The sequence below is a fragment of the Aulostomus chinensis genome, chromosome 8 (assembly GCF_037954235.1).
Source record: "Aulostomus chinensis isolate RoL2024-O1b breed Wild chromosome 8, RoL_Achi_v1.0, whole genome shotgun sequence".
Lineage (NCBI taxonomy): Eukaryota > Metazoa > Chordata > Actinopteri > Syngnathiformes > Aulostomidae > Aulostomus > Aulostomus chinensis.
Genome location: NC_141327.1, coordinates 17,771,731 through 17,784,864, shown reverse-complemented (window position 1 = coordinate 17,784,864; position 13,134 = coordinate 17,771,731). Strand labels below are relative to the sequence as shown.

At 41.3% G+C, this 13,134-nt stretch overlaps 1 protein-coding gene across 3 annotated transcripts in view; it reads left to right on the top strand.

Annotated features, from left to right (window-relative positions):
• Nucleotides 1–13,134, top strand: part of LOC147257451 (multiple PDZ domain protein-like) — a 42,807-nt gene that overhangs the window by 14,476 nt on the left and 15,197 nt on the right. For 2 of the 3 annotated variants that reach the window (XM_086211389.1, XM_086211387.1), the window contains 9 exons: nt 88–273; nt 397–558; nt 1,301–1,510; nt 2,071–2,241; nt 4,024–4,147; nt 5,902–6,100; nt 9,626–9,898; nt 11,632–11,820; nt 12,380–12,557. In XM_086211389.1, the coding sequence (XP_086067515.1) occupies nt 88–273; nt 397–558; nt 1,301–1,510; nt 2,071–2,241; nt 4,024–4,147; nt 5,902–6,100; nt 9,626–9,898; nt 11,632–11,820; nt 12,380–12,557 (1,692 nt within the window). The remainder of the gene's footprint in view (nt 1–87; nt 274–396; nt 559–1,300; nt 1,511–2,070; nt 2,242–4,023; nt 4,148–5,901; nt 6,101–9,625; nt 9,899–11,631; nt 11,821–12,379; nt 12,558–13,134) is intronic. The other variant, XM_086211388.1, reaches the window with a different exon arrangement.

Genomic DNA, 13,134 nt, shown 5'->3' with positions numbered 1-13,134 from the left:
TTTTTATTGCATATTTGTCAAAAAGCGTACAGCGGGACCACATGATTTCATGAAATTCTATATAAACATGATCTATCTTCCTGTCAGGTGAACGGGATCCCTCTGATTGGAGAAACACACAAAGAGGTGGTCAATATTCTGAAGGAGCTGCCGATGTGTGTCTACCTAGTGTGTTCTCGCATTGTACCACCCGCAATGCCCGACAGCGATGAGGAAGATGAGGAAGATGTCCAACTCACCCTAAAAGAACTGCTGGCTGAGTTCAATGACAAGGTGATTGCAAGGAGGGATTATTATTCATCCTCTCCCTTCTAAACTACTGTCTACAAGTGCTACTGACATGCTCCTCTCCTGTATATTCATCTCGTTTTCTCTGTCCTCCTTCTCCGTTTTCAGCTGGATCAGGGATGTGTTATTCCTTGTCCTACAGCTGAGGACATCACAAAACGTGGCGTGCCCCCCATGTCTCCTCCTCTGGCCATGTGGGAGAGGGAGGCTCAGGTGGTCGAGCTGGAGAAAGGCGAGTCAGGACTGGGCTTCAGTATCCTTGACTACCAGGTGAGAGACATGCCCCTGAGCCTTTCTACAAATAGATCCGACTGGAATAAGCTGCAGTCTGAGAATATCAGTGTCAGGTTGGGTAGGGTGAACCACTAAGAAAATGGAGAGGTGCATCCAGCAATTATATTCAAATGGCTCAATGAATGAATGAATGATACATGAAACAACATCTTACTTCTTGAAATAGATGGGGAGTTTGTTTGGATAGAAAGGCAGATGAGAAAATTCTTAAAATACATAAACCGTCTTCAGTTTGATTGATATCCCTTGAGAGCGCAATAAAGAAAAGCGGATTTTGGAAATAAACACCATTGCAATTTAAAAAACTCATACACTCTGGGTTTTATTTTAAGACAATATAGTCTTATAAACTCCTCAAGAAATAGTTTTGATTATTTTGCAGGACATTTGTGTGGATATTTTACTTGGTACATGCAGAATATTGAGATTATGACTAGAAATTAGACAAATATATTGAAAAATGTACATGAGGGAGTCTAAACCATGGACTGCCTTACCACACAAAATGAAAAACATGCTTTAAAACTGGAGTGAACGGACATAGACAGCAATTGCAGTTTTACTACAGTCGGTGTCCTCGGTATGAGATGATTCATTCTGATGTAATTTTCGTGTACTTATGCGCTTTTCTCTTCACCTACATCCAGTTCTCGTCCTGTATTTGTCTCTCATCTTAATTTCTATTTACCAAATCTTCCATCTTTTGTTTTTCCTGTAGGATCCCGAAGATGCCACTAAAACAGTTCTGGTGATCCGCTCCTTGGTGTCCGGTGGTGTTGCAGACCAAGATGGCCGTCTGCTTCCTGGAGACCGCCTCATGTTTGTCAATGAGACAGATTTGGAAGGCTCCAGCCTGGATTATGCAGTGCACGTCCTAAAATCCACTGGATACGGCCCTGTTCGCATTGGCGTCGCCAAACCACTGCCGGTATGTGAGGAAAGGCACATTTTATACACATTTTGAGAAGAATCCAATATTGGATATTTGATAAAAGATGAAAATAAGGGATAGAGAAATAAGGGAAGAGAATGGAGATGCAATTAAGAAGCCAAAGAATTTGTATATTTTGTGTGAAAGTGAAAGGTATCATGTTATAGCTCCTGGCACATTTATTTATTTAACGAGGGGATATACTGCAAAGTTGCTCTAAAAAAGCTTCCATAACTAATTAAATGTATTAATGAAAGCAGGCTAATCACTTAAATGGGTGTTTTTTCTTGAGAGTAGTCGGCTTTATTTTGTTTTGGACTGTGGCTTAGTAACAAGGAACGGAGAGTCCAGTTACAGGCCTTCTGAATATTTAATGTAGCAGAGAGATGAACACAATACTTGACCGCACTGTAGATGGAGAGGGAAGGGGAGAGGAGTGGCGGGTGTCTAATTTACTGTCGCCTTCTTTAGTCCTTGTAAATTTATGTCACTTCAGAGACATTTTCTTTTTTTGTAAACCCCTTTAAATTTTTTAATTTGGAATCTCGCGTTCTCAGCTGGAACTGTGCGGCGGTCTAACGCCCATCTCAGAGAGGAGCACACGAGCTTCGTGCGATGACGCTGACAGCCACACTCAGGTCAGCCTGCTAGCTGAGGCGGCCGGGGCTAACAGCAACACTTGCAACTCTGAGGAGAACAGCATCATCCAGCCGTATTACAATACAACGGTATGCTTTTATATTTAACATTGTTTACACATGCTTTCTTATTGCTTTACATCATCTGTGATCAAATATATTCATATATTCCACCTCTACAAAAACAGCTAATATTGATCAAAGTTTGTCTGTTATTTGTGATCAGCGTCAGTGGTATGCTAAGAACTGAGATCTGTAGTCAATAGAACTGTCTCAGTAAGAATATTCCTGTGTATTTAACACTAGAACCAGCTCAATCATTCCGACTATATTTTAAATTTGCGATGTAATAACTTTGTTGAAATGATACTCTTGTAACTGCTTTGTAGGGACCTTTTATCCAATCCATGTATATTTTGATTTGATATTTATTAAAATTACATAACACAAAAGAGGTCTGAGTATTTTTACCTTCCAGGCAGTGATGGTCACATTTGGCAGATGCATCATAGATTTAAGTTTTAAATGCATGGTTTTTTTTTTGAGCCCACACTTGTAGATGTGCATAAATTCTTTGATTTTTGTTTTTGTAATTTTTTATTTCCAGCATGAAACCAAATTGAAATAGGCTAATTTAATCAAGTAGTGAATTTGCTATAATGTTAGATAAATTGAACATCGGAAATCTTCAAAAACCAGTATGATGGTCATGCCGGCTTTAGCCATGGTCCAGATCCAACAGTCCAGATTGCAATGTCTCTTTTTCTCTTGCCCCTATAACAAGATGCTAAATCAGTTTGTTTTCTTGCAGTTTAGCATATTTTCATATTGTCAAATTGAGTATTTTGGCCATTTTAGATAAATTGTGTGTCCTTAAAGGTATTAACAATCAATTGAAAAGTTTTTCTTCACATCCTGATGTAATTTCACCTTTGCTAACACTATGGATCCATTTGTTCTTAGATTTTATTTTGTTAATGAAAATTATATGCAATAATGTATTAACGGTCAAATTGGCTGCTCTGTTAATTACGGTTCTCGAATTCTCTGAGCATTAATCATGCCCAGCCATTGAACAGTAATCATGTAAATGATCACCTGCTTGATCCGGGAATATTTCAGTCCATCATCACACTGGAAACACTGCTCATTACCATGCCAAACAGAGATTCTGTGGGTAGCCATTTGTGTTGCTCGAAAGGAGATTACCGTGTCAGTGTCTGTTCCCTGCGTTTGCGCTCTACAGTGGAAGCTTAGAGGCTGCTGTATCCGTATCAGTGGGTCATGTAGAGAGAAAGTGCTCCGTGTCAAAGGCTTGTCCCCTCTATTGTGCTCCCTGTTGAGGCAGCTTTTTGCACTGGCTTAATTGCCAACAATTGTCTCTCAATGAAAGTGCATCAACACCTGGTGCAACACTAAAACATACGGCAGCGTCTCAGGATCACACGAACACGCACACGCGTGCGCGCACTGACATTCGGAGAGCAAGTGTCAAGAGTGTTCTCATCAAAGACAGGCGTGTTGCAAAGGTAGAACTTCAGTGATGCCTGTACTTTCTATGAAGGTTCAAAGAAGATCTGCTCACTGCCCTCTTTTTTCTTTATGAAACCAGTACCTGTTTGCTTGTTTTACATCTCAGAATTATTCCAAAGGCCTTCACACTAGAGAGGTAATAGTTGTTTGAAATATTGCTTGTGTCTTACTTACTTACCAAGTTCCTGATGCTCGTGATGATGTTAATCTATGGACTTCATCTCTAGACGTTTGTGTGCACAGGCTCCTGCACTGAGCTCCTGGCAATAATTTCTCTCGTTTTATTTTTATTTGTTTATTCGCACCATCTTTACACCGTCTGTGTCCTGTCTTTATAAGGAAAACCAACTGCATCAGCGTTTTGGCACCATGGAAGACAACAACAGGCACCAAGCCCCTCCTCTGCCCCCGCGCACCAGCTTTGAGAAGACAATAACTGTTGTCCGGGGCAACCGTAGCCTTGGTATGTTCTCCGTCTTAATCATGATGATGGTTTCTTGGTGTGTATACATCGCTGGCATGGCCATAATGGCAATAATAAGCTGGTGGTGATGAGGACTACAGTGAAGAGGAATGTTGAAGTGATGTGGTTCTCTTATCAGAGAGGGGTGTGTGTGTGTGTGTGAGTGTGTGTGTGTGTGTGTGTGTGTGTGTGTGTGTGTGTGTGATTTGGTTGTCATTTGAATTGCTATTAAGAAGTTACATTAAAACTAATCAGGATATCAATATCATAAATCTGATTTCTGAGCTCATTCATGTTGGCAACGTGCAAACTAAAGCATAAGGAAACATATGAAACATGCTTTAATGTGGCATCACAATGCAGGACTTGTGAGTGAGACAGTTAAGAGTTAAGTACTTTTTTTTTTAAAAAAAGGTCGTACATCTGTATGTGTTCTGCATTCTTTGGTTTCATCTGTTCAAAACATTAGAGATCATTTATTTAGCCGAATAGCGAGGATTTGTAGATGATGTGTTTTGTAAATACATTTAAATTAAAGATTTACCGTGGTCGTAGTGATGGTCTCAACATGAAAGGCTTGAATATGGTGGATGATTTATTAACAATTCTATCAAAAGTGGTATTTTGCTACTTATTTCCACCGTTATTAGGTGCCATGTACAATTCTATTTGTTGCTTACCACATGTTTTTACTGTGAGTGGGTGGTTTGTACTCCCATGGACTGCATGGCTTTTAGAGCAGGTGGTTAAAGGAAAAGGTTTTGAGGGTTTCAGTATGAGGTCTTGTTTTTCTTGCCTTTCTCATCTAAAAAAAATCTGATTGTAAACGGCCGATTTAGAAGTGATTTGAAATGGTGTTGACTAATTACTTCAGGTTTATTGAACCTATAAGAAATGGAAGTTTTCATCTGGGAATTCATTTGTATTTGTTCATACAAAAAGAATGTATTTGCTGTATTCTAGTAATTCACTTGGATGATTTCATCAATATTTTTTCCTCTCATGTTTTTCAAGTGTGTGTCTTACTCGTCCTGTCAGTGTTATTTAGCTGTGTCTCCAGTCGACTGTCTTCCAGGCACTATGATTGTATTGTAATTTGAATGTAAAATATATATATATATATACATATATAAAAAACAATAAACTATTTATTTGACCAAAAATAAGCAGTCATTTCTTTGACCAGCTTCAAATTATGTACAACCATAGTGTTGTGGATGTGTATAGTCTTCCATTAGACAGTAAGGTCTAGACTTCCTAATTTGTTCTGCAGTGTGTGTTTGTGTGTGTGTACGTGTGTGTGTCTAATGCCTGATTTACCTGCTTCTGCCTCTTTGCATTAATGAAGTGTGTGTAATCTCCCGAGCATCCAAATACCACAGTCAGGTGTTTGTGCAACATGTGCTACCCCTCTAGTCACCTGTGCCCTCTGCCCTCTGTGGGTGTGTGTCTTTATGCAAGTGTGATTGTGATGGATGATGTTGTGTAAATGTCAAGCATGTGTCGCCATGTTTGTGTGCTAATCTGCCTAGTGTCTCTCTTGATTATGCTGAATATGCCGCTGTCAGGTGTCTGCTTGGGCAACTGTCTGTCTGTTTGGCATGCGTTCAAAGCAGCCTCAGCCAACCCTACACTCACCTGTGTGTGTGTGTCTGTGTGTGTGTGTGTGTGTGTCTGTGACTGTGTGTGTGTGTGTGTGTGTGTGTGTGTGTGTGCGCGTGCGTGTCCGTGTGCGAGCACGTGCGTTTTGGCAGGGATGACGGTGAGTGCTATCAAGGACGGCTCAGGCATGCTGGTGCGCAGTGTGGTCCAGGGGGGCTCTGTTAGCCAGGATGGCAGGCTGGGGGTGGGTGATGCAATCTTGGCCATCAACGGAGAGCCTGCCTCTAACCTGACCAACGCCAAGGCCAGGGCTGCACTCCGCAGACACTCTGTCATAGGGCCAGAGATGAGGTGAGGAGCAAGTAGTGCAAAATGTTGTGATCTGAAAAAGAGCAGCCTCTTATACCACTGGGTTACGACTTAATAGACTCTCTTGAGGGGTATTTTAGAGCTTTCTCTCTTTACACTGAAGGCCTCCCTGTGGATGTTCTCAACAATCCTCAATCAGTATTCGAAAGGACTGGGTGGTGCCTGGATGTGCATCACCGAGTGTGTCATTCTCGTTATAATGGAGCTGAGCCTTCACATTTGCTGAATGAAGTAGAGACAGCCTTGTGGCTCTGGCACACTGCAGATCATGTACAAAAAAAAAGTTAGCTTTTTGGGGAATATACTTACTTTTCTATCTTCCCCAGAGCCAGACAACAAGGTGGATTCTTTTCTCTCAGTGTGTGCATCGGGAAACTGACAACCACAGAGACCAGCTGACTGCTAATTAGCTTGGCTGATTGTATGGTAGTGGGTGGCCAGGTTAGATTACCACCATCTTGCCTGTTCACCTTCAGTTTCTCCTATGGGTGTTCCGGGTCAAATAGGATCTTAGTTTTTCCAGAAGTAATCATCTTCACCCTCTCTTAGAAGTCAGCTGCTCGTCAACAACATTTTTTTTTTGTTTTTGCCGAGAAGCTGTTTGTTTGATATAGTTTAAAAGAGGAGCTGAAATTAAAAAAAAAAAATGTTTTTAACCCTTCAGATTCCTGGTCCCATTGTTCATATATTCAACAATAGATTTGAAAAAAAAAGACACACTAAATGCTCTGTTCTTTTCTGTAAATTCTGTAGTTATGAATCCACTGTTTCAAATGAATTCATGTTGAGGACAGTGGGATCTGTCATAGCTCAGGATGCACAAGGACTTTTAAAGGACTGCTTAAACTCTCACCCTGACAGCCACGGCTATCATGTCAGTGTTCAAGGCTTCGGTCCCTTGCTTAGCGGGGCTTTAATTAAAATAAATAACATGGGTTTAGTAAATGCCCCTGTTGTAGCTGCAGCACTACAACAGCTCTGCGTGAATATTAATTACCCAAAATGAAAGTGTAACTTTTGGCTTTGGTGCAGCTGTTTTCTACTGGTGATAATTGAGCGTTACGGTGAATTTGGAGGTTACGATGTGCAGTAATGTCAGATTCTAGTCCTTCTCCCCCACATACTTGACAGAATTATCTGTCAGTGTAGAGAGGATACAGTTCTAAAGCCCCTGGGCCAACCGACTGAAATAACCACCATATTGAACCAATGGAGAAGTTGTACAAAATCTCATTTGTTTTAACAAGTTGTTAAATGAACTGCTAAATGAAAGTATTATCATTATCACCTTTTCATAATTAATGTGTTGTGTTCAAAGTCTAAAAAAAAAACAACCAAAAACCCTAAATGAGTCAAATGCAACCTGCCAGCACATAATGCCATGCCAGTCAGCTCACCGCCAAGACTACACGTAGCATTTTGGCTCATTATATATATAAATAGTGGGTCTGAAAATGAGCAAAGGAACCTTGATTTCTACTGCGTCATCGCAAAAAAAAAAAAAAAAAGCGCCTCTGAATAGAATGCAGGGTAATGTGTTTAGATTACCTCTCATGTCATGGTTCAAACATATCCTTGGACTGAAATACAAGAAAGTTCCTGGTTTAGAAATGTCTGGTGGGAATGGAGAGAGCAATTCAGCTACAATAAAAGAGTAATTGTATACTGCACACATTTTCTAGATCCACCCATGCAGGTCTTGACACTCTATGTGACTTGAATGAGTGAGTATATGTCCATCATAAATTTCATATGTGCTCGCCGCAATCACGAACATGACTTTCACTGCATCATAACCTATAAATGATCTTGTCTCTGTTCAGACCTCCATTACCACCTTGTTGTTGATGCTGCAGTCATAGTTGACTGAGGTGCTGCAATCATGTTAAATTAGATTAGGTGATGAAATTTTAAAGATAGCTTGCGGGGAAATTGGGTAAATTATTACTTGTTCTAACATCAGCAGTTATGGCTTCACATTGGCAATGCTTGTTCGGGCTTATTGAAGATGTCCCTCACCTCTACCGCCCCGCTGCCCTAAAAACACCCACTCACTCTTCAATCTCTCTCTCTCTCTCTCTCTCTCTCTCTTTCTCTCTTGCTTGTACACACACACACACACACACACACACACACACACACACACACACACACACACACACACACATACACAGCCTTTCAATGGTCTAACCTCTAAAAACACCTTTTCCTGCTATGGGAAATATCTCTGAATAATTCATCACTCATCTCACCTTGAACAGCACGCCTCTGAATAAAAGAGCGTTTTAAAGAGCCTCTCATAGATGCACACACAAGTTGAACACGCACGTTTCTCTTTCTCTCTCTCTCTCTCTCTCTCTCTCTCTCTATGGCATACACACACTTACACACATAGAGTATGCTCACACTGCCTCCTCCTGACAGCACTGCAGACAAACTAACAGGCAGCCGAGGTTGATGAGTTGCTTTGGCAGCCTCAGAATAAGACAGACATAGAAGGGTGAGGGCTTGTCACTATCAAAACCGCCTCAGTTGAGACAAGACAGGCTGTCCACATGGCACAGTCACAGCAGTTTAGCACAAAAGACACACTTTTCGAATCCACCAGCATGATTGGAACAGAGAAATGGGCTTTTTACAGCAAACAGTATTCAAACAGAATGTCCACTGCACAAAAGTGAAAGTGTGAGGGAGGCTTTAATGCTCTCCTTGACACTTAATTATACAACATATTCGATGCTATACTGGTAGGTACGGGGTGACACCAAACACACTTTTTAGGAATAATTCAACTTAATTATACACTACAGAAAGTTAATGTAAACCTATTTGTTACTCTTTAAATATTTAACTAGAAAGCAATCAGAAAGTACATATGTGTGCCAAGGAGATGTTGGAACAGAACATGAACAAAATATAAATCAAAGTTCATATTGAATTGTCTATGCAAACACGAAGAATGGGTCTTCAGGATTACAAATCCAAGACAGCTCATTGCTGTCATTAAAAGAAATGCATATTTTTTATGCAAAATATACACAAATTTCACCAGTATGTCGAAAATATGTAGACCGGGAATACAATCCATGAGTGGTTTCTGAAGGCAGAGTCATTCTCTCAACCATTTTACGTGGACACTGATTGAACTTGTGTCTATGACATGTCCAGAAAAATGATAGATAAACTCTGCCAGCTTAAAAAAAAATCCAGGATTGGCAATTTGATCCGGAGCGATTTAACGCTGTAATACTACCCGTTTCTTTGGAGATAACACACAAGTAGAAACATAATTCTCTCAATCACTGGCAGATCTAACAGTTCTTTCTATCATAGAAACCATTCATTAAGTGTCTTGTGATGTTTTGTACTCTCACTCATCCAATTAGTCACTATCAGGTGGTGAAGATGAAATAAATATATAGCTGTGATGACTTCATCCACATTCATATTTCAAATGTTTCACTCCCCCACCCTTCTTTCCCCTCACCGTCCCCTCCCCTCCCTCAGTATAACGTACGTCCCAGCGCATCAGGTGGATGAGTACCGTATTCGCCTGTGTTTGCCTCCTTTGGCGTCCATCCCAGCAGACAGCAGTTCTTCCTCACCCACCCCACCAACCCTTTCTCCAGAACCTGCGTTGGTCCCAGCCAGATCCCAGAGTCCTCACGCAGCTCCATCGACCCTCAAACCCTCAGCTTCAGTTAAACTTAAACCTGCAGATGTCAAAGCCTCTTCCTCACTGAAAGGCCCACACACAGGCCCCATAACCCCAGACTCAAGGTAATGTAAGCTTCACAGGTCCCATCCTGTTATTTACGGTCACCTAATCCCAACCTCCAGAGTGCAAGATAAATCTGTCTCCGCTTTATTGGTTTATTAGACTTCAAGGCCTTAGCTTTATTACTTATTGATATGTTTTGCTGCTGAGAATTCAGATTACAGCTATACATTGGATGGGATGTGAGGTCTTCAGTGTGTTAACCTTAGGCTTTTGATTTTTACAGCAGCCAGGAATTTATTACTGTAACACATCTCAGTTTCCCAGCAGCTGAAGTCATACTAATGGTCTGAGTTATTATCTGACACTTTAATTAACCGTATCCATGAGGAAATAATGTGTTTCAGTGTGCAACTGGCACAGTGTGAGTCTCCTCCAGTTCGTATTTTCTCTGTTCCATTCTTCTTTGTGGTAAAAGCAAAAGCTTTTCTGAATGTTGAATCTCTTGAGTTATATTTAGCTGTTCGCTTATGGATCTCAGTGCTGACTGTCAGCGAAAATGAATTGTTTCGCTTCTGTCTGTCCCTGCTTTCGCTCCATCTTCGTGCCTCTCCCTCCCCTCCTTCTCATTTCTCTCTGCAGCCTTTTCTTCACTCCTATCTTTCAATACATTGTCTTTGTCCCTTCCTGTGCTGTCTTGAGTCTTTGTGTCTACATCTGTCTCTCATCTCTGGCTATGGTTTTTCGTCTTCATCTCATTTTTCCTGTCCTTCCTTCCAGCCTTGGTCCTATATCCACTCTCCTGGCTGCTCTCTTTCAGCCCTGCTGGAGCCATTTGTTCTGCCTTCTCCTGTAACATAACTGGCTATAGGCTCCTGCTGCGTAGATAGCACCACTATCACTCACCTCCATGGGCTTAATACAACCCTCCACCGTTAAACATATTCATGAAAAATTCTCTCCTTCTCTTTCTTACACGCACTCACACATAAATATACCACAACGCTTTGACCTCACTGGCAGAAAATGTGTGTTTTCAGGCCTATTTGAACGTAAAGTAGTGTATCTTCTAAAGGCAAACCAAGATGTCTCCGTGTCAGGATGTGAAAAATGACCAAAATACGCCAGTGCGCCTTATTCACGGTAACACCTCTGCTAATGTGATCTTGTCTAACGCTATTTACCATTCAGGCACAGAGCTGCAACTTATGATTACTTTCATTATGGATCGATCTTTTCATTTTCAGTTACATCTATGAAATAGTGGAAAATACCCGTTCTGTTTTTCCAGAGCTCAAGGTGACACCTCCAAATATCTTGTTTTGTTGCATTATACAGTATAACAGAGCAGCAACTTTTTTACATTTGATAAGCTGGAAACAGATAACTTTTTTTTTTTTTTTTACAGTTGCTCCATTGTTTTCTTCAGTAAAAACAGTTAGCAGTGACAATCGATTTCCATCACCTATTTGTAACAAACTATGTATTTTCCTTAAAAAAGAATAAACATGGGACCTTTATAAGATATTATAAGTTTGTCCATACTTTAAGACATATCAGCGAGATTAATTTGAAAAAGTGATTTCCAAAACATTTGGAAAAGCCCATTGCTCACTGTTGCTTCATCACAAAAAACAACTATGAGCAACAATGAAGAAACCTGTTGACTTGCTGAGCTGATGTTAATATCTGTCATCAGACTGACACCAGTATATTTGAAAAAGGAACTATGCATCCCTAACTACAATCATATTCTTTTAAACACTTTTTGTATTTCTTATTTTTTTGCTGTCAGTTGTCAGAGTCCGTCATCTCTACCTCACCAGAAAAAGGAGGATGTGGATGAAGAGACTGTGCGTGAGAAAAAGAACAAAAGTAGCACAGATAACAAAGTACCAAAGCCTGATGTAACAATAAAGGTGGACGGTAAAGACGAGGGAGAGGCAGAGCTTCATTTTGGTGGCCCCATGGATCAACCCAGAAGGTCAGTTAATGTCCATTTTCGTTTGTATTTATGCACATATTTGATGCCTTCTTATATCTGCCCCCCCCCCCGCCCCCCGTCTATCCTCTTAACAAAATCCTAGTGTGTTCAGATTGTGTTCACAGCAGGGGTAGAGCAGTACAGTGCAGACTTAACAATGTGCATATTTCTTACCCCCTGGAGAAGGCGACTACTGTCCCAAACTTTAGTATTTATGACAGCATCCCGCTTGGATAAATCACATAAGCTGCTCGGTGTGCAAGGTGCAGCTTTTGTGTGTGTCTTTCCCTGGCAGGTATAATATTCTATTGTTTTGACTTAATCTCTGAGACTCTATCCTTGGCCCCAGGCAACACAACCAGGGAGGCTGAAAGGAAAAAAAAAGACCAATAACAACACCGGATTCATTCTCCTTCCTGTAAATTTCCATAGTAATATCTCCAACCAAAGCAAACAGGAGGAATGCGTTTATCATTGACTGTACCGCTAGTGAGAAGAGGAATTTTTTTAAGTTCCACGATATGCACGGATTTCACCTGTGTCCCCGTTTGTGTTTCAGTGTGCGGCTAACCCGAGCACCAGGCCAGTCCCTGGGTATCAGCATAATGGGAGGCAGAGGTATGGGGCGAAGACTGAGCAGTGGAGAGGTGATGAGGGGAGTCTTCATCAAGCACATCAGCTCCGACAGCCCGGCAGCACATAATGGCACCCTCCAGACTGGAGACAGGATACTAGAGGTATGTGTGTATGTGCTGTGTCTGATTGTGTGTGTGTGTGTGTGTGTGTGTGTGCGTGCGTGCGTGCGTGTGTGTGTGTGTGTGTGTGTGTGTGTTGCAGAGACTGAGAAGGAGACACAATTATTAGAAATTGCTGGAACAAGAGTGTGTATGTGCATGTGAGTGTCTGTGAGTGGTGAAGATAAGTGGTGAAAAAGGAATTAGGGTTGCTGCGCTGAGACCTCCAGCTAATGTTCCCCTGCTGTAACCTCGCTCCATGGAGCTGCAGTCCTGGAGGGAGGTGGCGTTCACAGTAGTAATGGAATAATGTTTTTTTCAACTATTATAGCAGGCCTCACCTCCATCTAGCTTTTCAAAGTTTTTTTTTTTTGCTACACACAAATCCGCACCCACGTAGTGTATAAGATCACCCTCCTGACCGCTTGCGCCTCTGATGTCTCCCTCATGGCTACTTGCCTGGGGCTTTTCCTCATTCAAAGTTGCAGACATCGGAGAAACAATAACAGCATGGCTCTCACCACGGGACTGATTGTGTTCAGGATGATGGCGTGGCACAATAATAGTAGCAGCTCATGCA